Source organism: Mesocricetus auratus, unplaced genomic scaffold (assembly GCF_017639785.1).
Source record: "Mesocricetus auratus isolate SY011 unplaced genomic scaffold, BCM_Maur_2.0 Super-Scaffold_100008, whole genome shotgun sequence".
NCBI classification, from domain to species: domain Eukaryota; kingdom Metazoa; phylum Chordata; class Mammalia; order Rodentia; family Cricetidae; genus Mesocricetus; species Mesocricetus auratus.
Window position 1 is genome coordinate 72,205,100 of NW_024429192.1, and position 25,277 is coordinate 72,230,376.

The window sequence follows — 25,277 nt, forward strand, 5'->3', positions numbered from 1 at the left end:
AATGTCCAGACTAAATGAATATTTTCCTTTTGATAAAAAAATCAAAGGCTGAGGGATTCCAAGAAGGAGACATGAAACTAGGTTTTTAGGACAAGTCACACTGTCCTAAAGGTTGTCTAGGCTGACCTGTACCTCCTCTTCAGGCCCCCTGATGACGCCTCTTTAGGCCCAAGGATAGTGTCACACATACTGACAATGTCAGAAAATCATTGGATACAAAAAACAAAAAGGACAGTTCTAATGCTGTTTTTAACACTTTATTGAAATCTTCTTTGACCCCATTACTGAATCTAATATAAGATGTATATAAAGTCTGAGCCTGATGTATTCTGTTCAAAATACTCAAATCCCTGAAAACATGACTTCTGAAATTTGGTGAAATGAACCTAGGACAAGGGAACAATGGAGGTGAATATTCCACGTTTTGTTCTTGAGTATGGATCACGAATAAGAAGCTTCTCAAGAGGAACAGAGAGCACAGATACCAGGTGCAATGCTGGGAACCCTTCAGTGGGGAACCCCAGTGGGGACAGTGCTGCAGACCCAGTGGGAATGAGACCATTTCTAAGTTCTTCGGGAACCCAACGAGCTATTCAGCTTTTGCATTAGTCCAGAGAGTTTGTGCGACCAGCATCAGAGCCTCTTCAAGGTTATTTGCCCCTGCCCACCTTCCAGCTCTTTCCCTTCTAGATGCTTCTGTGTAACATGAAAGGTGTATGAGAAAATGGCCAAAATGGCCTAAGCCTTGCTGAATAGCATTTCTCAGCTAGAGAGTGTGTTTGTGCTGTTTGTATGTGGTTTTCAGCAGAACAATAACAAATGTTTTAAACCTTTTAATGTCATTTTAAGTCTATCTTTAGAGAAATTCCTATGCATGCAAATGGCTATGACTACTCCTTCATATATTCCAGCTACTAATTCTTAAACTATTACATACATTTAGAAAACATTATCTAAAGGTATCTCATATTGAATGAAGCTAGAATGTACTTTCAAAGAACTTTAACAATCATTATTCATACTCTCCTGGGAAACGGCGGAGTATAAAAATAGGCTTTGCTCAGTTGGTAAGTGGCTGGTAGCTGTCCACCCTCTGCAGAAGTGTATCCGAGTATCCAGGGGAGTAATACCTGAAAAAAATACATCTTCTATTAGAGAGGGAAAGTTTTCAAAGGTGGACTCAAAAGATTCTACATAAGAACTTACTGAAATAATATAAATGAAACCTGATATGTTCTTAATAGTTACATTCTTCTAATAATGCTTTATGCATATGGTTAGAGACTATGAAGAATACCAACTTACAATATTGTACTTAAGAAGGAATAGAACACCTGAGAAATATATAATGATATCTTCTAAGCAAAACCTTCAATCCATGGGCAAAATTTCATCTCAGACACCTTTTTATCAGTGAGTGATGATACTTTTTTCTTTTGACTTTATGTGTATGCGTATTTTACCTGTATGTATGTATGCATACCACTTTCATATCTTGTGGTTTCAGAGGTCTGAAGAGGGCATCAGATCTCCTGGCACTGGAATGACAATTGGTTGTGAGCTGAACCCAGATCCTCCTGAAGAGCAACCAGTACTCTCAACTGCTGAGCCAGTTCTCCAGCTCCATAATATTACTATAAGTAGTCTTTCACTTAAGGGGTCACAATTATTTCTCTATTAGTCTGAGTTAGTACAAATTTTAAAGTCTACAGAAACACCACTGAGTTCATTTAGTGTTGCTCATCTACTGCTGGGCATGGAGCTTGCACTTAAGTGTGGAAACTGTACCCAATGGGATTCCACTTAAAACACTGATTTTTTTCCTTTGAAAGTAAGTGTCAATTTAAGTTAGTTTTTTGATTATGGGTAGGATCCCTGTGCACGCTCCCTCTCAGCACTGGACTCCCATCTGGCTTGAACCTGTGCAGGATCTATGCATTCTACCATGGTTTCTGTGAGTTCATATGTGTTAGTCCTGTTGTGTCTGGAAGGCATGGTTCCCTTGGAGTTATCCAACATTTTGGCTCTTACAATCTTTCCTCCTCCTCTTCCTTATACATCTCTGAGCCCAGAAGGGAGAGGTTTGATGAAGACACCCATTTACAATTGAGTGCCCCAAACTCTCTCTTGATACACTGTACAGTTGTGGGTCTTAGAATAACCTACAAGTCACTTTTTCACCTATAAATTTCATAATCTAAACTCATGTCAAATTTTGACTGGAATATGATCTCTGAATTAACATGCAATATAAATAATACAATATTATAAAAAATAAAGTAACTCATTAACAACTTTATATTGATACAAATTAAAATCATGTTTGTATATTTGAGTTAATAAAAAATTAAAATTTATTATGTTGATCCTACCAATCCATTATGTGGTTCACATTGTATTCCCATTAGACAGTAACTTAAATATAAGTCTCCGTTAACTCAATTGGACCCTCAATAGGCTCATTTACATGCTACCTGCCATTGCTATACTTCCTTCTCCAAGACCTCAGAGACTTTACAGATACCTGTATTCCCCAAGAAGGAAATATGCTCAGATGTAACCACTAGCCCTCATCATGAAATAAACATCATTCATGAAATTTCTTTATATTTCATTAGTAACTTTCTTTTTGTTACTCAACACGGCTTTTCTAATTATTATACTTCCATTAATGTAGGTATAAACTTAAGAAATGCAATGCCACATTTAGCATTCTCTGCCCCCTGTATGTTCATACAGACCACACATGAATCTCAAATCTGACTCATAAATGAATATATCACATGTCCACTAACCATCAGAAAGCCCCATTCTTCCTAGTGCATCCTGATGCTAATGACTTGGAAACTATCTTCTGATTATAAAGAAGTGTGGAATTAAAGACGCACTGAATCCCTATATCTATTTATCTTTCAACACTTACACAGCAATGAACAAAATTAAACATTTTCTTTCTGACAAATCAGTCTAGTTGATTTGTTAGTGACTAACTATGCACCAAAGAGATATCTTCAATAGCAATCAACTTCCTTCTATCTTTGTACTGCCTTTATAAAGGTTTATAGTAATTTTAAATTCCTTAAGATAATTTTACTGCCCTAAACTCTTAACCCCTTTAATCATTCTGTCACCTACTTATTTACATCCATAGATTGTGTGATATGCAATGTTAGTGATTGAGATGACAAAAAAAGAACCCACTTATGTCATTCACACATACATGGAAGACACTGGCTCATGGCAGACACAGCCCTCTGGCTCTTACAGTCTTTCCGCCCCCACTTTTGTGATGTTACCTGAGTCTTCCATGAAGGGGTTGCATTGTAGATCTTCTAGTATTTGTTATATTTTATACATAGAAGTTATACATAATAGGAGCTTTTTGATACTTTTCAAGTGATTTATTGAAACTTCTTTAGTTAAAGAGGTCTTGTAAGCATCTTAAATGTGTATAAACTTGGGGCTGGAGAGATGGCTCAGTGGTTAAGACCACTTGGTGCTTTTTCAGAGGACCCAGATCTGTTTTCCACATTGTGGCTCACAACCCCAGTTCTATGGGATCTCACTCCCTCTTCTGGCCTCTCTGGACACTGGGCACACAGATGGTGTACTTACACACATGCAGGCAAAACCCTGATAACACATGCAATCAAAACATACACTTCTAACTTTAGAGTTTATTGTCTGGATACTTATGAGTAAAAATAAATTTTAATTTTAAAGTTTTTATGCTTTTAAAATCAAGGTTACTTCATATCTTAAAACAGAAAATGGTAATTGTTAAATAGAAAGACATAGATAACAGCTATAATTTACATATAACTATTAAGTTTTTAAATCTGGAATTTGTAATTTCTAATAATGATCTAGAAAATATACACATTTGTCAAGACTCCATCATTTAAGTTACTCTATTATTCCTTGGCAATTTTACTTTTATTTAAGAGGCAATAAGTGTCTAATTCTCTTTTTGGTTTATAAGATCTGAGTCTTGGGCTTATTGCTCTGCAAGTCAACTTTATTTTTTTAAAATATTCATCAGAGCTGCAGTGAGAGCTCAGGAGTTGTCTTGCCTGGCAAGCATGAGGCCTTGGGTTTAGTTCCTGAATTGCAAAAAAATATATGCATGCTATCAACCTTGCAATAATCTCCTGTTCAAGAACATGGTGACTTGCAGCTGTAACCTCAACACTTAGGAGGCCAAAACAGAAGGTATTCAAGTCAACTCTGGCTATTTAGTGAGACCCTGTCTCAAAATAAAAAGTAGAAACTCTGAGTTACTGCACATTATAAACATCATTCATGAAATCTTTATATTTCATTAGTAACTTTCTTTTTGTTACTCAACACGACTTTTCTAATTATTATACTTCCATTAATGTAGGTATAAACTTAAGAAATGCAATGCCTGGGGAATAGCAGATATTCACAATTTCAAAGCAATTAAATTTGAACTCCGCATTTGGGTATTTAGTAAAGTATATATTAAAATAGTATAGACATGACATAAACGACAGTCTAGATTGATCGGATGTGTCAATAGGAACATAACCTAATTATTTGATTTCCGTGAGGTAAGTGAGCCTTGTGTAAAATTTCAAAGTCCACATACTTACATACTCGATATAAAGACTGCATTAGAAAATGAAAACATTGCAATATTGAATTCCCAGTCCATCTCCTCACCGTACTATTTCCTCGGGGTAGCAGTTGTTAATGCTGTTGATGTATTCCTGCAGGAGAGAGCCGGGCTCCGCTTTTATCTCTTGGACCTTTTTAAGTCCTCCACTAGTTACAAAAAGCCGCCGAGCTTTGCTGTCATGCGGCAGCACCTTGAAAGGAGAATGCACAAAATATCATCTCTTCCTTCCTGAGTTGGAGTTTTACTCCAGAAAATAACTTAGTGCATAATTTGTATCTATAACAGAGAATCCAGATCTGCTGGTAATCAGAAGGAAAATACACTCCGGAAAGTACATCAATTTTTTAATGTTGTAGGAATGGACTAAGGCAATGAACATGAGCAAAGCTAATGTTAGCCACTCATACATGAAGCTTACACTCCAAAGTCTTTCCACCTCTACAGAATAGAAGGCAGGCTCCTGAACAGGGCGGGAAGGGTTCCTCCTACCCATCTCCTAATACTTGTCCAGGGCCCTGGTCAGCCACTCTACAACTGCGGCTGTTGCAGTAACTCAGAGCACGAATGCTGTGGCGTTGCTTACCTTTGCCTGTGCCCTTCCCTCTCTCTAGAATGCCTTCCCACCACACTGAGTTCTCCCCCATTTGCCTGGTCAACTCCTCACTGTTTGCAGCAGTAACTTACCTGGGTGTGGTAGACACATGCAATCTCAGCACACAGACAAGAGAAGCATGAGCTGGGATGACTGGAAAGAGAGGCCAACTGAGGCTAAACATTCTCAAAGATACATTTATAAGAGATTTAATCCTGTTAAAAAGTGAGTGAACTTGAATTTCGTGGTCTAACTTCCACATATTCTACTGACTTTTCTCTCTTCTATTTAATTGTTTTATATAATGTTTTGATCATCTTTACTCTCCCTTCCTCCTGCCAGGTCCTTTCCACCTCCCTACCCATCCAATTTTATGTTGTTCTCTCTCTCTCTCTCTCTCTCTCTCTCTCTCTCTCTCTCTCTCTCTCACACACACACACACACACACACACACACACACACACACACACAAAATGACTTTTATTTACTTAGTATGAACCTTCAACATAGGAGGTTAGTGTTCATTTTATGGCAGTTCAGTAAGACCAGCATATCTTTCTCACGGGCCTAAAGATTAAACTCTAAGAAGTACTGTTCCAGAGCTGGTGTCTATGGGTGACCCACTCATCCCTTACTGCTCATTCTCAGATGACTAAATTAGCCAGTCAGTTCTTATTTAGCACCCAAAAGACATGAAAGTAAAAAAGCGGATTAGCTTTCTCCATGTAAAACTGCAGCATGTTATCTGTATTTTGTGGTTAGTTGGATTGTCATATAACTAAGAAGAAAGGGACATTCTGTTGTTTTCTTAAAGGAGGGAGACAGCACAGATGTCTGTTGCACCGAACCTTACTCAGAGGTGGCTTCATCTCTGGAAAGCCTTGTTTCCAATAACAACGATGCTTAGAGGTCAGCTGGGCAGAGAACTGAAAGCTGTTGGTAACCTGGCATCTAGATGAATACCTAACTCTGCTTTAAAAATTAGAATAACACACCTGCAAGACTGCATACAGTGTACACACCTGCAAGACTGCATACAGTGTACACACCTGCAAGACTGCACACAGTAGAAGACACCTGCAAGACTTCACACAGTGTACACACCTGCAAGTTTGCACACAATGTACACACCTGCAAGACTGCGCACAGTAGAAGACACCTGTAAGACTGCACACAATGTACACACCTGCAAGACTGCGCACAGTGGAACACACCTGCAAGTTTGCACACAATGTACACACCTGCAAGTTTGCACACAATGTACACACCTGCAAGACTGCACACAGTAGAAGACACCTGTAAGACTGCACACAATGTACACACCTGCAAGTTTGCACACAATGTACACACCTGCAAGACTGCACACAGTAGAACACACCTGCAAGTTTGCACACAATGTACACACCTGCAAGACTGCGCACAGTGGAACACACCTGCAAGGCTTCACACAGTAGAAGACACCTGTAAGACTGCACACCATGTACACACCTGCAAGTTTGCACACAATGTACACACCTGCAAGTTTGCACACAATGTACACACCTGCAAGTTTGCACACAATGTACACACCTGCAAGTTTGCACACAATGTACACACCTGCAAGACTGCGCACAGTGGAACACACCTGCAAGTTTGCACACAATGTACACACCTGCAAGACTGCACACAATGTACACACCTGCAAGACTGCGCACAGTGTACACACCTACAAGACCACACACAGTGTACACAGTGCAAAGCTGTACACAGTGTACACATCAGCAATCTCAGCATGTAGGAGGCTGGGGCAGAAGGATTGGGAGTGAGATCCAGGCAGCTTGGGGCTACACAGGGAGACTGTTTTTGTTCATTAGTTGCAGAAATACAATGTGCAAACAGGAGAGTCTCATCTGTGTGGTTCTGCAAGACTACTCAAATGAATATGTTCTCTTATACTAATTAATCAAAAAGGCAATTGCCTTAACCACTAGAATGTTTTGTTTCTTTTTTATTTTTTATTTTTCAATGTTTTGTTAACTATGTAGCCCTGGCAGGCCTAGAACTTGTTAGGTAGACCATACTGGGACTAAACTCACAGAAATCATTGTGCCTCTGCCTCCTGAGTGTTGGGACTAAATGTATAATGAGTCTGAATATTTTATTTCTTTTAAAACAATATTTGATTATTTTGTTTTCATTTTTAGTTATTTAATGTGTGTTTTCAACTAAAGTAAATTCTTAGTATACACCATCTCATTTAATATTTACAATAAAAAAGGCACTTAAAACTAAATCTTACATCTAAGCAAACTAAGGCTTTGGAGGGTCCCACTTTGCTGAAGAATTAGAACATAGCAGTGGTAGAGCATATGTCTAGTATATGTAAAACCTTGGGGACCATGCCAAGTACAAAGCAATAACTTCTAATTGCATTCAGACCACTGTGGCTGGTGATTTACATGGGCTCTCTTACTGTGTCAGATGTGTGGAGCACAAGTCTCAGTAGTGCTCAGGAGCCAAACCCTGTACTGACCAACTGTGGTCGTCACGTGATCCTTCTTTATCAACTGGTGTCCCACACTTCTCAACTTAATGTTTCTATCTTCATTTTTTACACTGAACATGCAATCATATAAGAAATATGACAGTCACATCTGTTGAAATTTGTCATAAATTTTTGGATATGCAGGGCTGAAGAGATGCCCCAGCAGCTAGGAACTTGCAAGTAAGGTCTTGAAGAGGACCTGAGCTCAATTCCTGGAGGCCACACGGGGGCTCACATCACCCATGACTTCAGGTCCATGTATGGTGCGCCTTCTTGTGGCCTCAGGCAAGAGGCAAGCACATGGTGCACAGACATACACACAGAATGTGAGCAAACATTCACACACAGAAAATAAATTTAAAGTGAAACATGTTAAAGCAAGTGAATATGACTAAATGAGGGACAGAATCTGCAGTAAGTGCAAAGAGTTTCTGGAAAATGCTTCAGGGGCTCCAATTTTTCTTTTTTTTTTTAAATAAGAATCTTTGCTATACTCCTAGATGTATGAGATTAAAGGTCACTGGGAAAGATGAAAAGATACTTATTAATCCACAATAGTGGTATGAGGGTTCACCTCTTTAAATTTTTTTTTTTTTTGGTTTTTACAAAACAGGGTTTCTCTGTATTGTTTTGGAGGCTGTCGGTCCAGCCTGACCTCAAACTCACAGAGATCCGCCTGCCTCTGCCTCCCGAGTGCTGGGATTAAAGGCGTGCGCCACCACTGCCCAGCTAAAATTTTATATCATTATCATCATCACTATTATTCTTACTGTGTGAACATGGACATGTGCATGTGCAGGCCGTGGCGCACACATGGATGTCAGAGAACAATTTTTCAGGTTCTATCATTCTATCATAGGTTCAGGGACCCAATTCAGGCTGTCAGGCTTGTATGCCAGGTACTTTTACCTTCTGAGCCATCTAGCCAGCCTGATCACGATGTTTTGTGTGTTGACATACTAGGTACTTCCTCAGAATGGATTTTAAAAACAGTGTAGAGAGGGAGAGGGTTGGGGAAAAGGCTGTGTGGAGGCTATGTGAGAAAAGTAGAAAAGGAGGGAGGGTTACAGGTCACTGCGGGTTTTAATCTATGCATCTGTGTAAATACGTATTGGTAGGAGCTGAGGATTAAATAGTGAAGCCCATACCCCAACTCACAGACGAGAACGGCAGAGCAGCAAGTGCATTTCTTACCTTACTGAACTGCCCAACAACATGTTTCAGGATATTAGGAGGCGCATCGTACAGAAACGGCTCAAGGGCTGGAAGGTAGGTGCACTTTTGAAGGATATTCTTTATGGCTTTTTTACTCTATTGAAATACAAAGCAAATGCATATGAAATCTTAACAGTCCATATCCTATATTACTGATCTACCCTGCAGTTGTTACATTTTTTAATAGTTGTATAAAAAACTATTTTGACTGGTTTTTATGATAGAATACCTTGACAGTTGTCTCCATGCTAAATCTTAAAACATAAAGTGAATTGTTAAGTTTTTAAAATATCTATGAGGGAGTTAAAATTATAAAGTATAATGATGAGGGCTACAATTTATCATGCATTACATACTATATAGACAAAGCACTGTAGTGTATAAAGTCTATAAATGCAAAACAGGTAACTAAATACCCTATTTCTTTTAATCAATAAATATGAAAAATATCTACAGTGTCATTTTCAGATATATATGCATTCAGAAGTATCTATTGTTAGCACTTAGAGAGATGCAGTGATGTCATAGGTGGACATTTCCTCCTTCTCAAGTAGAAGCAAAACACAATTTATTGAACTCCCAACACCAGAGACTGCATCACCCACCACAGGAGGACAAGTACCACATGTACACATGCTACTTTAACTCCAGCATGGTTCCATCTTTCAAAGTGACACCATGCAGGGCTGCCCCTTAGCAAGCATGTGACTGAAGAGCCTGTTGTGACTGTAGCATGCCACCACTAGTTCTGAAGCTGTTGTGTTTGTTTCTCTCCCATTCTGGAAGGCTTCAGCTGCACGGCTGATATCGATCTTTTCCTGAGAACTGCACATCTGAGTGCTGCTGTACAGCTGTGTGTTCTGCCCCTCACATTTCCTTTCTCTGAGGTCCTCCAACTTTGTTGTTGGGTGCTTAGTAAATGCTCTTGAAAGGAAGGACCGTTTCACATTGTAAATTTTGTAAGTGAGTTCTGTAAAACTATCAGATATGTGTTAGCAGAAAATGGTCTATTAAATTTTAGACTTTTCTTTAGACACCCAAACTAAGAAAGCTTCTATGGCCTTTTCTCTTTTGACACATTTGGCCTCAAATACTATTTAATATATTAAATAAGATGTAAAAGATTCAATCCAACCTTTCCCCCACAGGTTGTGTAAGCTTAAAAGAAGTTCTCAATTTTCAACAATATTACTATATTATTGTGAAGGTTCAAATAAGAAATGGCTCAGGCATTTGAATATATGTTTTCCAGTTGATGGTGTTATTTAAGAAGGCTTAATAGATATGGCCCTTGCTAGAGCAATAATGGCTCAGAGCTTATGGGAGTGACCAAGCAATGACTAGTCTAACTTGAGTCCCATGCCTTAAGAGGAAGCCTGGATGGCCAGGAACTGGAAGCTAGATAGCCCAGAGACCTAAGGTAGAACCAAACAACTGGCCCCAAAAAAGGAAATGAAATGATTCCTGACAATAGTCTGCTATACTCATAGATCAGTGCTTAGCCCAGTTGTCATCAGTGAGTCTTCACCCAGCAGCTGATGGGAGCAAATGAAGAGACCCACAGTCAAACATTACACAGAGCTCAGGGAACACTACAAAAGATGGGGAGTCTGGATTGTATGAGCCAGAGGGGTCGAGCACACTAGAACAAGGTCCATGGAATCAACTAAGCAGGATTCACAGGAGTTGACAGGTCCTTGCATATAGGCTGCTGTTGTTTAGCTTGGGGTGTTTGTGGGAGAGGGATATGTCTCTGGCTCTTTTGCCTGGTCGTGGGACCCTTTGCCTCCTACTTGGTTGCCTCATCCAATCTTGACAAGAGGGTTTGTGCCTAGTTTTATTGCATCTTGTTATGCTATGTTCACTGGGAGACCTGTTCTTTTCCAAAGGGAAATGGAGGCAGTAGATCTGGGGGAGAGAGGTGGTGGAGAAGGGGACTGGAAGGAGGAGAGGGAGGGGAGGCTATAGTCAGGATATATTATATAAGAGAAGAATAAATAAGAAGAAAAAAGAAAGAAGGTGTGGTCTTACTGCAGGAAGCACAGTACAGGTGGAGGTGGGGATTGTTTATAGGGTCACCCCACTTCCAGTTCTCTTTCTCTCTTTCATGACTCTTTGCCATGCGGGACTCTTATCCTTCTCGAACTGTAAGCCAAAATATACTTTCCTTCTATAAGCTGACTTGGTCATAGTGATCCAACTATACCTTTACAAACCATTTTAAGGAATGGTGATCCACCAACAGTACCAGTGCCTGGGGACTGCCACAGAGCTTCCACTCCCAGTAGGAGCCAATACACCCCAGGTTCCTGGTCTTCTTCTCCACCCATGGGGCCAGGCAATTCAGGGACTGTTTTTGGGCCCATGCTTCAGTGCCTGGATACTGTCACTGAGTCTCCCGTCCCGGTGGGAGCCTATGCACCCCAGATTCCCAGTCTTCTTCTCAACCAACAGGACCAGGACTAGATCCAGGAAGAGGTGAACTACCAGAGTATTGAACTTGCTCGCACCCACCGAAAGGGAACTCTGGTCCCCTAACCACCAAGTCAGTAAGAGGCTCTTTCTGCACCCACTAGAAGAAGGGATGGGAAGGACACAATACAAAAACACACTCAGCAACAGAAAAGCAAATATGACACCGCCAGATTCTAGAGACTCCATACCAGCAAGGTTCCAACATTCCAATGCAAATGAAGCAGAAGGGAATGACCTTAAAAACAACTTCATTAAATATAGAGGCCTTCAAAGAGGATATGGGGAAATCCTTCAAAGAAATGGAAGAAAAAACAAACCAAAAAAATGCAAGAAATGGAAGAAAAAGCAAACAAAAAAATTCAACAAATAGACAAAAAAAAAAAGCAAAAATTGCAAGAAACAATTCAAACAGTGCAAGGGTTGAAAACTGAAATAGAGACAATAAAAAAACACAATCTGAAGGAAGGCAGGAAATAGAAAAGCTGGGTAAATGGTCAGGTACTACATATACAAGCATAACCAACAGAATGCAAGAAATGGAAGAGAGAATCTCAGGTGTTGAAGATGCATTGGGAGAAATTGATTCATCGACCAAAGAAACTCTTAAGTCCAACAAATTCCTATCACAAAATATGTAGGAAATGTGGGACACCATGAAAAGACCAACCAAAGAATAATAGGTATGGAAGAAGGTGAAGAAAACCACCTCAAAGGGGCAGAAAACATATACAACAAAATCATAGAAGGAAACTTTCCCAACCTAAAGAAAGACATGCCAATGAAGGTACAAGAAGCTTACAGAACACCAAACAGAGTGGACCACAAAAAAGTCCACTCACCACATAATAATCAAGACCCCAAATATACACTAAAGAAAGAATATTAAGAGCAACTAAGGAAAAAGGTCAAGTAACATATAAAGACAAACCTATCAGAATTACACCTGACTTCTCCATGGAAACTCAGAAAGCCAGAAGGTTCGGGATAGATATTCTACCAACACTAAGAGAGCATGGATGCCAGCCAAGACTACTATACCCAGCAAAGCTTTCAATAACTATAGAAGGAGAAAATAAGATATTCCATGACAAAACTAGATTAAAACAATACATGTCCATTAACCCAGCCCTACAGAAAGTTCTGGAAGGAAGGGACGCTCCAACCCAAGGAAGTTAAAATTACAACCAGAAAAACATAGGCATTATATAACCCCACCTTAACAACAGCCAAAAGAAAAGAAGGGGCATAATTCCACACATAATTCCACCAACAACCATTCCAAATCAAAGAAGAATGGGCAATCAATGGTCATTAACATCCCTCAATATTAATGGTCTTAACTCACCTATAAAAAGACACAGCTAACAGAATGGATTCAAAGACAGAACCAATCCTTCTGCTGCATACAAGAAACACACCTCAGCCTCAAAGACAGACTCAGAGTTAAAGGTTGGGAAAAGATTTTCCAATTAAAAGGACCCAAGAAACAAGTGGGGATAGCAATCCTAATATCTAACAAATTAGACTTTAAAATAAAATCAATCAAAAGAGATGAAGGAGGTCATTACACACTCATTACAGGAAAAATCTGCCAGGATGAAGTTTCAATTCTGAACACCTATGCCCCAAATACAAAGGCATCCACTTTTGTAAAAGAAATTTACTAAACCTCAAATCACATATAAAGCCCCACACACTTACAGTGGAAGACCACCACACTCTCACCACTAAACAGAAACACCAGGCAGAAACTTAACAAAGAACCAAAGGGACTAATAGAAGTTATGACCCAGTTGGGATTAACAAACATCTATAGAACATTCCATCCAAGTAAAAAGGAATATACCTTCTTCTCACTACCACATGGAATCTTCTCAAAAATCGACCACATACTTGGCAACATATCAAATGACAGCAGGTACAAAAATTATTGGAATAACTCAATACATCTTAACAGACCATCATGAGTTAAATTAGAATTCAACAACAACAAAAATTGCAGAAACCCTACAAACTCATGGAAATTGAATAATGCACAATTGCACCATTCCTAGGTCAAAGAAGAAATAAAAAATGAAATTAAAAACTTCCTAGAATTCAATGAGAATGAAGACACAACATACCCAAACCTAAGGGACACTTTGAAAGCATTGCTATGAGGGAAGTTCATAGTACTAAGTGCCCACATGAAGAAACTGGAGAATAGTTACACTAGATAATTAACAGCACAGCTGAAAGCTCTAGAACACAAAGAAGCAAACTCCCCCAGGAGGAGTAGACGCCAGGAAATAATCAAACTGAGGAGTGAAATCAATAAAGTAGAAACTAGGAAAACAATACAAAGAAACAATGCAACAAACAGTTGATTCTTTTAGAAAATCAACAAGATAGACAAACCTTTATCCAAACTTATCAAGCAGCAGACTGTGAGCATGCAAATTAACAAAATCAGAAATGAAAAGGGGGCATAACAACAGACTCTGAGGAAATTCAGAGAATCATCAGGTCATACTTTGAAAACCTGTACTACACAAAATTCGAAAATTTAAAGGAAATGGATGACTTCCTGGATAACTATCACTTGCCAAAATTAAATCAAGAACAGATAAGCAATTCAAATAGACCTATAACTCCTATGGAAATGGAAGCAGTCATCAAAAGTCACCCAACCAAAAAAAGCCCAGGTCCAGATGGCCTCAGAGCAGAATTCTACCAGAAACTCAAAGATCATCTTGTACCAATTCTTCTCAAAGTATTCCATGCAATAGAAGCAGAAGGGTCTTTGCCAAACTCTTTCTACAAGGCTTCAATAACCTTGATACCCAAGACTCACAAAGACACAACTAAAAAAGAGAACTTCAGACCAATATCCCTCATGAACATTGATGCAAAAAATACTCAATAAAATACTGGAAAATTGGATTCAAGAACACATCAAAACAATCATTCACCATGGTCAAGAAGGTGCAGGGATGCAGGGATGGTTCAACATACGAACATCCATCAATGTCTTCACCCATATAAACAAGATGAGAAACAAAAATCATATGACCATCTCACTAGTTGCAGAAAAAGCCTTTGACAAAATCCAACACCCCTTCATGATACAGGTCTTGGAGAGATCTGGGATAATATGAACATACCTAAACATAATAAAAGCTATATACAGCAAACCAACAGCCAAAATCAAACTAAATGGACAGAAACTCAATACAATTCCTCTAAAATCAGGAACAATAAAAGGCTGTCCACTCTCTCCATACCTTTTCAATATTGTACTTGAAGTTATAGCTAGAACAATAAGACAACAAAAGGAGATCAAGGGGATACAAATTGGAAAGGAAGAGGTAAAACTTTCACTATTTGCAGATGATATGATAGTTTACATAAGTGATCCAAAGAACTCTTCCAGGGAAATCCTACAGCTGATAAATACTTTCAGCAAAGTGGCAGGATACAATATCAACTCAAGAAAATCAGTAGACCTACTATATACAGACAATAAAAAGGCTGAGAAAGAAATCAGAAAAACATCATCCTTTACAGTTGCTACAAACAACATAAAATACCTTGGTGTAATACTAACCAAACAAGTGAAAGACCTGTATCACAAGAACTTTGAGTCTTTAAAAAAAGAAATTAAAGAAGACATCAGAAAATGGAAAGATCTCCCATGCTCTTGAATAGGTAAGATCAATGTAGTAAAAATGGCAATCCTGCCAAAAGCAATCTACAGATTGAACACACTTCCCATTAAAATACCAGCACAATTCTTCACAGACCTTGAAAGAACAATAATCAACTTTGTATGGAAAAACAAAAGACCCAGGATAACCTAAACAACCTTACTCAACAAGGCAACGTCCGGAGGCATCACCATCCCTGACGTCAAGCATTACTATGGAGATATAATCCTGAAAACAGCTTGGTATTGGCACAAAAATAGACAGATAGACCAATGGAATCTAATTGAACACCATAATATTAACCCATACATGTATGAACATCTGATCTTTGACAAAGAAGCTAAAAATATACAGTGGAAAAAACAAAGCATCTTCAATAAATGGTGCTGGTATAACTGGAATTGGGATAGATTCATGTCTATCACCATGCACAAAACTTAAGTCCAAATGGATCAAAGACCTCAACATAAATCCAGCCACACTGAACCTCTTAGAAGAGAAAGTGGGTGGTACCCTTGAACGAATTGGTACAGGAGACTGCTTCCTGAACATAACTCCAGTAACACAGACACTGAGGTCAACAATTAATATATGGGACCTCCTGAAACTGAGAAGCTTCTGTAAGGCAAAGGATACAGTCAACAAGACAGAAAGGCAGCTCACAGAATGGGAAAAGATATTCACTATCCCCACATCTGATAGAGGGCTGATCTCCAAAATTTACAAACAACTCAAGAAGCAAGTCTCCAAAACACTAAAGGATCCAATTAAAAAGTGGGGTACAGAATTGAGTAGTGAATTCTCAATAGAGGAATCTATAATCGCTGAGAGGCACTTGAGGAAGTGCTCAACATCCTTAACCATTAGGGAAATTCAAATCAAAACAATTCTGAGATACCATCTCACTCCTGTCAGAATGGCTAAAATCAAAACCACCAATTACAGTTTATGCTGGAGAGGATGTGGAGAATGGGGAACACTCCTCCACCGTTGGTGGGAGTGCCAACTCCTACAGCCACTTTGGAAATCCTCAGAAAAATGGGAATCAGTCTACCACAAGACCCAGCAATTCCACTCTTAGGCATATACTGAAAAGAGGCACATTCATAACAACAAGGACGTCTGTTCCACTATGTTCATAGCAGCATTATTTGTAATAGCCAGAACTTGGAAGCAACCTAGATGCCCCTCATCTGAAGAGTGGATAGGGAAAATGTGGAACATTTACACAATGGAGTACTATTCATCAGAAAAAAACAGCGGAATCTTGAAATTTGCAGGCAAATGGATGGCACTAGAAGAAATCATCCTGAGTGAGGTAACCCAGTCACCAAAAGACAAACATCGTATGTACTCACTCATATATGGATTTTAGACATGGATCAGGATAGTGCCAGTCTGCACTTCCACTGACATAGAGTCTGTGAAACGGGAAAGAACCTAAGAGAGATATGCATGGTACCCCAGAGAAGAGGAATAAGTCAAGATCTTCTGAACAGATTGTGAACACAGCATGGGGTGGGGAGGAATGGGAGCTGGGAAGAAGAGAGGGGGAGAAGAGGAAGAGAGAGTAGGTCATGGGGGAACAGGAAGGTTGAGTGGGGGGTAGAATAGGGGGAGAACAAGATGAGAAATACCATAATAGAGGGAGTCATAGGTTAGAAGAGAGATCTGGCACCAGTGAGACCTCTAGTGATCTGAAGGGATGATACCAACTGGCAAGCTAAGCAATAGTGGACCACCTTAAATGCCCATTCCTAATAATGAACCTGATGTCTATAGCCATCCTAGAACCTTCATCCAGTGACTGATGGAAGCAGAGGCAATCACCCACAATTAAACACTGAACTGAACCCATGGAACCCAGTAGCAGAGAGAGAGAAGCAATGAGCAAATTGGCAAAGAATGGGCTGGAAAAACCAGCAGAGACAGCTGATCTGAACAAGGGGGGAGCTCTTGGACCCCAGACCGACAGCTGGGAGGCCAGCATGGGACTGATCCAGACCCCCTGAGTGTGAGAGTCAGTGAGGAGGCCTAGGCAACCTATGGAGCCCTGGGCAGTAGATCAGTATTTAACCCTGGCTTACAAATGGACTTCGTGTGTCCATAACAAAAAGAGGGATGCTCTCTCAGCCTGGACTCTTAGGGGAGTGCCTGGACCCTGCCCTGAGTGAAATGACAAACTCTGGATATCCCCTATGTTGAAGGAAGTGGGGATAGGGTGGGAGGCTTGGGGGGAATGGCGAGGAGGGGGGTGCGGGAGGATGGGAGAGAGAGGGAACTGGGATTGACATGTGAAGCAAGCTATTTAAAATTAAAGTAATAAAAATAAGTTTAAAAAAAGAAAATGTTAAGCCTCTAAAAAAAAAGAGATAAAGGCACTAGAAAATGGAAAGTTATCCCATGTTCATGGATTGGTAGAACTGGTAAAAAATGACCATTCTAGCAAGAACTATCAGATTCAATGCTATTCCAATCAAAACTGTCTTATAACTAACTCATAAAGAACCAAAAAGACTCCAGAGAGCCAAAACAACCATGAGGAGAAAAAGAAAAGGAAAAAGAAAATTCTGGATGGATTGCTACTCAAGAACTTAAGATATACTACAGAGACATAGTAATAAAAACAAGGTTTGAGCACAAAAACAGACATGTAAACCAATGGCACATAGAAGAGCCAAACATGAACACATATGACTTCAGCCACTTCGTATGTGACTGGATTCCAGAAACATAAGCTAGAAAAGAAAAAGCATCTTCAACAAAGGGTCATAGGAACTGGATGTCTACAATAAGAAGAATGAAATTAGATCCATATCTATTGCCTTGCACAAAAACTGTCTCCAAACTGATCAAAGACCTAAATGTGAAACCTGAAACACTGAAACTTCTAGAAGAAAATATAGGCATAACCCTACATGATATAAGTGTAGGAAAGGACTTTCTGAATAAGTCTCCATTTGTTCAACAGCTAGGGCCTGCAATTGACAAGTGGACTCCATAAAACATAAAAGTGTCTGCACAGCTGAAGAAGTCATCAGCCTGATGTAGAGGAAGTCCAGAGAATGGGAGAGAATCTTTGCCATCTGACATCCAGAATCTTACAGATCCAAAAATAGTCAGAAAAACAAATGTCCCCTTTGAAAGATGGGCCTGAAATCTAAACAAAGGATTCTCAAAAAAATTCTTTTAAGGCTAAGAAATATCTCACAAAATATTCATTGTCCCTAGCAATTAAGGAAATACAAATCAAAACAACACTGAGATTTTATATTATCCCAGTCATAACATCAAAGATCAGAAAACCCACCAACAACAAATCCTGAAGTGGGCATGAAAGAATGGGGCACCCTCATTATTTGTTGATGAAATTGCACTATTGTGCAGCAGTCTGATAATCCATGTAGACAATTCTCAAAAGCTAAAAATAAATCTACAATATGATTCAGTTATGCTACTCCTTGGCATATACCCAAAGAACTCAAAATCCTATTGCATAGGTTAGTTCAGTCATATTAACTGCTGCTCTATTCACAGTAACTAGAAAATGGAAACCACCTAAATTAATTCACTTTTAATGAGTGGATGGTGGAAATGTGGTACCTATATACTATGGAATACTATTCAGGTGTAAAGAAAAATGAAATCGTGACATTTTCAGGTAAATCGATGGAACTAGACAAGATCATATTGAATGAGGTAACCCAGACCCAGAAAGACAAACACCCATAAGACGTTACCAGTGTGACTACCTCAGCATGAGTCAAACAAGGACAACAGGCATGTTAAAGTGGATCAGGAAAAGCCCAGGGGGCACCAGCCCTACATAAAGCACTAGAAGCAACTAAGAATACTGAGAGAAGGAGAAATGGTCTTCCCCAAGCTCTGAAGCCATACATAGGAGTAACATTGTAAAGAATAAACTGAGCAGGTAAAATTCAGCAATATATGTGTATATTAATATAGATACATGCATGTAACAACTAACTAAAAAATAGGTCATGAATTGAAAAAGAGTAAAGAGGGGTATGTGGGGAGGTTTATGGGGAGGTGGAAACTATGTAATTATATTAATCTCAAAAATAAAAGAAATAATAAGAATACAAAAATTATGCAGTTTTAAGGTGTCAGGGCTTTTAATATGGCCAAAGGCTTGCCTAGCATAAGCAAGACCCTGAATTATACTCCTATCACTATAAAATATTAATCATAATAATAATGGTGGCAAAAGATCTGAATGGATATTTCTCTAAGAATACATATGAATGACAATACATACATGAAGTTATTCTAACCAGTACTGATAACTAAGTAAATTCAAATCAAAAATATAAAAATGGCAACAATCAAAAATGAATAAGTAAATACTGTTAGTGTGAGTGTGAACAAAACTAGAACACTTCTAATTACCTAGTGGGAATGTAAAATGGTGGAGTTATGATTGAAAAACATTGCAGTGGTTGCTCACTATGTTAAACAGTGTTATCAATGACCCAGTAATTCCACTTGTGATCATTTAAGAGAACAAAGGAAGTCTTTCTGATGATGACTGAATAAGGCACTGGTCATATTTGTCTTTCTTGTTCTGGATTTCCTCACTCAGGATGATTTTTTATATTTCCATCCATTTGCCTGCAAATGCCATGGTGTCATTTTTTAACAGCTGAATAATACACCATTGTGTAAATGTCACATTTTCTTTATCCATTCTTCTGTTGAGGGACATCTAAGATATTTCCAGTTTATGGCTATTATGAATAAAGCCACAAGGAACATGGTTGCACAAGTGTCCTTGTGGTAGGATGGAGCATTATTTGGATATATGACCAAGAGGGGCATAACTGGATCTTGAGTAGATCAATTCCCAATTTTCTGAGGAACCACTGTATTGATTTCCATAGTAGCTGTACAAGTTTACACTCCCAATGGAGAAGTGTTCCCCTTACTCCACATCCTCGCCAGCATGAGCTGTCATTTCTGTTGTTGATTTTAGCCATTCTGACTATGTAGTTTTGATTTGCATTTCCCTCATGGCTAGAATGTTGAACATTTCTTTAAGTGTTTCTCAGTCATTTGAGTTTCCTCTATTGAGAATTCTTTGTTTAGACCTGTACCCCATTTTTAATTTGGGATATCTGATTTTTTGATATCTGGTTTCTTGAGTTCTTTATATATTTTTAGTATTAGTCCTCTATCAGATGCAAAGTTGGTAAAAATATTTTCCCACTCTGTAGGCTGCTGCTTTTGTTGTTTGCTTCATGGAAGCTTTTCAGTTTCATGAGGTACTTTATTAATCATTGATCTTAGTGCCTGCACTATTGGTGTTCTAACCAGAAAGTCATCTTCTGTGCCTATTCACTCCAGGCTATCACCTTGCTTCTCTTCTCTCAAGTGTAGTGTATATGGTTTTATGATGAGGTCATTGATCCATCAAAAAGACTAGAAATTCGGGGTGAGGATTCCATGTAGGCACCAATTCAATTTCCATGAGTTGTGTGGATGTTGTCTTCAGCAATGGGGCCCTGTCATCAGTTTGTGGAGAGAAACCTTTTGTCTTAGTAACAGCCTGGGTTGTTTGAGAATTTCCGTGGGACCCCTTTGGCCAACAATCCAATTGAATGGAACCTCATCTTGCCACTGGAAGCCTCTTCTGTCTACAAGAGATGGCCAGTTGAGACTCTGTATCCGCAGTATTAGGAGTCCTCACGAGGATCACCTTCATAGATTCTAGAAAGTTTTTGTTGTACTAAGTTTCCATACCACCCCCAAGTGCCCCTCCAACTCCAACTGTCTCTCCCTACACTTTCTCCTTCCACCCCACCCCTCCCACCTGATTTTCCCACACTTGTCCCCACTTGTCCCCAGTTCACTCACAAAATCTATTATATTTCCCCAGCCTCCAAAGCCACAGAGAAACCCTGTCTCAAAAAAAAATTTCCCTTCCCAGGGAGATCCCTGTGTCCCCTCTAGACCCTTCCTCTTAATCTAACCTCTCTGGGTCTATGGATTGAAATACAGGGGTTTTTTAATTAATCTTTGGTGATGGTTGCAATTCTGTAAGTATACTGAATAACATTTTAAGTACATACTTTAAATGAGTAAAATGGGTGGTATATGAATTACATCTCAATAACGCTTCTAAAAATCAAATAACTGAACATAATAGGTAATCATTAATATTAAATATTCTAGAAATAGTTTAGAAACTAACTGATCCAAATGTCAAACTAAGATAAAAACATTTAATATTGATGCCTCTAAATCAAAACAAATGAAAATAGACAAATATTTACATAATGTATATAGATAAGCTTATCAGACAAAATACTTTAGTGTTTAGTTTTGGAATAAGACAGGAACAGACAGGCAATAATATTATGTGACAAGTGCTTATGGGAGAAATGCTAACAAGCTGCTCTCTGGTTCTTCCAGATTAGATCCAATTTTGAATTAAGCAGTGTTTATAGGAGGTGATTGTGTTGGTTAGTTTGATGTCAGCTTGACACAAGCTAAAGTCATTGGGAAGAGGGATCTTGGTTGAGAAAAGTGGCTCCATTCGATTGGTCTATAGGCAAGTCCATCAGGCATTTTTTTTGTTAATGACTGATGTAGGAGGGCCCAGCCCATTAAGGGTGGTGCCAGCCCTAGGCAATGGTCCTAATTTGTATAAAAAAAATCATATTGAGCAAGCCAGTAATCTGGGTTCTGTCATGCCTTCTGCTTAAGTTCCTGCCTCCAGGCTTGTCCCTTGGGCTCTCTCCCTCAATGGATTATGATCCAGAATACATAAGCCAAATAGATCCTTTCCTCCCCGAATTGCTTTTGGTCACATTATTTTATTACAGCAATAGAAGCCATAACTAAAACAGTTTAAGAGCGCCAGAATAACAAATGAAAAGACCACAAGCCAGTTCTTAATGTTTTCAGATACACTTTTCCCCAGCAAAGACAAGTCAAATCAAGTAGAGTTGACCAAACTCCATTCTAAATCTATAAAATGACAGTTTATATAACTCAAGAGACTTTAGAGAAGGGGAGAATGGCATAGACCCAAGAGACTTTAGAGAAGGGGAGAATGGCAGAGCCCCAAGAGACTTTCGAGAAGGGGAGAATGGCATAGACCCAAGAGACTTTAGAGAAGGGGAGAATGGCATAGACCCAAGAGACTTTAGAGAAGGGGAGAATGGCGTAGACCCAAGAGACTTTAGAGAAGGGGAGAATGGCGTAGACCCAAGAGACTTTAGAAAAGGGGAGAATGGCGGAGCCCCAAGAGACTTTAGAGAAGGGGAGAATGGCGGAGCCCCAAGAAACTTTAGAGAAGGGGAGAATGGCGTAGACCCAAGAGACTTTAGAGAAGGGGAGAATGGCGGAGCCCCAAGAGACTTTAGAGGAGGAGAGAATGGCGTAGACCCAAGAGACTTTAGAGGAGGGGAGAATGGCGTAGACCCAAGAGACTTTAGAGGAGGGGAGAATGGCGTAGACCCAAGAGATTTTAGAGAAGGAGAGAATGGCGTAGACCCAAGAGACTTTAGAGGAGGAAAGAATGGTGGAGCCCCAAGAAAATTTAGAGGGTGGAGAATGGAGGAGCCCTGAGAGACTGTAGACAAGGGAGAATGGAGAAACCCCAAGAGGAGGGGAGAATGGTGGAGCCTATAGCAGGATGCTCAGAGGAACTGAGATCTGAGGAAGATTTTGCACTGTTTAATATCAGGAGCTGCTGAAAGTAAATACTTAATTTCTATTAAATAAGCCACATTTGATAAACTAAAACACATTAGGAAGGAAATTTGGGGCTAATGAGCTAGTTCAATGGGACAAGGTACTTGCTGCCGAGTCTGAAAACCCGGGCTCAATCTGCAGGAACCCACATAATGGAAGGAGAGAACCGACTCCCACATGTGGTCCTCTGGTCTCCCCATATACACCACGGTGTATGGGTGCACAAATTCACACACGCACAAATAATCAGATAAACATAATAAAAATTTTAATAAGATATCATGAAAATAATTCTTCATAGGAAAATCAACAGAAATACAGACTAAAAAACACTGATTTTATAAACAACTTGATATCTATAGAGAATGTTTTTTAAATCACATGACTAACCCATTTTTAAAGGAAGGTGATCTCATGTAGCCCAAGTTAGCCTTGGGGTCTCTATACAGCCACAGATGACTAAACTCTTACCCCTCTTCCTCTGATTTAGGAGTCCTCAGATCATAAGTGTATACCATCACACTTTAATTTAAATTTATATTTCTTGATTTAGAGAAAAGGTATTATCCATCAGAAAATAAAGACTTAAATAACATTAAAAAAAACTAGTCGTATCTAATGCACCTTCCCAAACCATAAAGACTACTAGACACTCACTTTCACCTGCAAGTCCTCAGAGCTCTCTGGCGACATGTACAAAGAAAGCAGAACTGGCAGAGTGTTTGTGACTGCAACTGCCCTGGCGTGCTCTGGCGTGTGTCTTCCCAGCTGTCCTAAGGCCCAGGCAGCGGCAGCCTTAATATGATCTTCTGGTTCTTCTGAGAGGCAGATGGACAACTGGGGTACACCCTGCCGGGGACCCAAAGAGTGAATGTTATATATAAATCTAGAGCAGACTTGAAGAATCTACCCTGTCTCTCAAGCATCAAAAGCTACTTTGACCTTCATCCCTGTCTCCTGAGTGATTCAAGAAATAGGCACATCATAAAGCCTGCCATTTAAGTCAACAGTCTGGCTAGAACCAAACTGGATTAATTATTTGTAACAAACTAACTTCACTATCCTTTTATCTCTAATAGCTTTTACTTGCCACATGGAGGGGCATTGAAAGGAACATCAGATGCCACTCGCCGAGCCAAAATAAATCTACTGTGGCCAACTAAAACTGTTTAAGATCATAAAACCCTTATTTTCCCTTGTTTAAAACATTAATAAAAGGAGTCTGGAAAGATGGCTCAGAAGTTAAGAGCACTGCCTCCTCTTCCAGAGGTCCTGAGTTCAGTTCCCAGCAACCACATGGTAGCCACAGTCATCTATAGTAGGATCTGATGCCCTCTTCTGTTGTGCAGGCATACATGCAGATAAAGCACACATATACATAAAATAAATAGATAAATATTTTTAAAAAGCTAGCCAAGGACTGAGGATATAGCCAAGAGCCCTTGCCTAGCATGTATGAAACCCTGGGTACAATCTTAATCAACACACACATACATAAGAAAACATTAATTTAATTTTCACCAATTACAGAAATTTCTGAGAATGACAATATGATAGAGTAAAAATTTAACAATATTAGCAAGTGGAATACATCCCACTAATACCTTTCTTGAAGTAGTACATATTTATTTATTTATTATTTTTGTGGTCAACTTAATTACAGTTTTATTCATCCTAACATGACCGAATGCCTAAGTAGGAATAAATCCTTTCGTTATACTAATAGAATGTGTTACATTTCATATCTTAAACATTAATGTTAATTAAATAATAAAAACACAACTATCTAGAATACTTACAACACATCACAGTTTATGTATCAAAGCCAAACAACTCAATGATACCAGGTAAAGGTTAAAATTACTAGGTTACAGTTCCATTTCCTGAAGAGACCTACCATATTTTTTCATCTGTTCCTTTCTTACAACTACATACTGCGTCCACCAATACAAAAGCTCAGTCCTTCTTCAGAGTGAAGTAATGCTCTAAAAGGCCCATACTTGTAACAAGACAGAGGAAGAGGAGGAAAGGGAAACAGCTCATGGACGCAATCCCCAGCTCTGCCTTACAGGTTCGCTACCTATGAATGTATGATGACACAAGGAGTTAGAGTGCCATTGAATATTAAGCATTGCTTCCCCTCCCCTTTCCTCCCTCCAAACCTTCCCACACACCCCTCCTTGCTCTCTTTCAGATTCATGGTCTCTTTTTTCATTAGTTGCTATTATGTGTGTGTGTGTGTGTGTGTGTGTGTGTGTGTGCATGTGTGTATGTGTGTGCATGTACGTGTATTCCTAAATACATAAATACAATCTGCCCCACTGGTATAATTTTACTTGTATGTATATGTTTTTAGAACTGGCTGTTTGGTATTGGGAAATTGGTCTGCAGAAGGAAAAAATGATGTAATTTCATTATAATATC

The 25,277-nt window shown here is 39.2% G+C and overlaps 1 protein-coding gene across 2 annotated transcripts in view; it reads right to left on the reverse strand.

Moving 5' to 3' along the window:
- Nucleotides 1–241: 241 nt before the first annotated feature.
- LOC101827344 (sperm-associated antigen 6) overlaps nucleotides 242–25,277 on the reverse strand; it is a 56,607-nt gene continuing 31,571 nt past the window's right edge. Inside the window, exons 8-11 of one of the 2 annotated variants that reach the window (XM_005077574.4) lie at nucleotides 23,511–23,702; nucleotides 8,953–9,069; nucleotides 4,687–4,832; nucleotides 242–1,130 (exon numbers count right to left, since the gene is read on the reverse strand). In XM_005077574.4, coding sequence (XP_005077631.1) covers nucleotides 1,061–1,130; nucleotides 4,687–4,832; nucleotides 8,953–9,069; nucleotides 23,511–23,702 — 525 coding nt within the window. In that variant the 3' untranslated portion in view covers nucleotides 242–1,060. The remainder of the gene's footprint in view (nucleotides 1,131–4,686; nucleotides 4,833–8,952; nucleotides 9,070–23,510; nucleotides 23,703–25,277) is intronic. The other variant, XM_021231507.2, reaches the window with a different exon arrangement.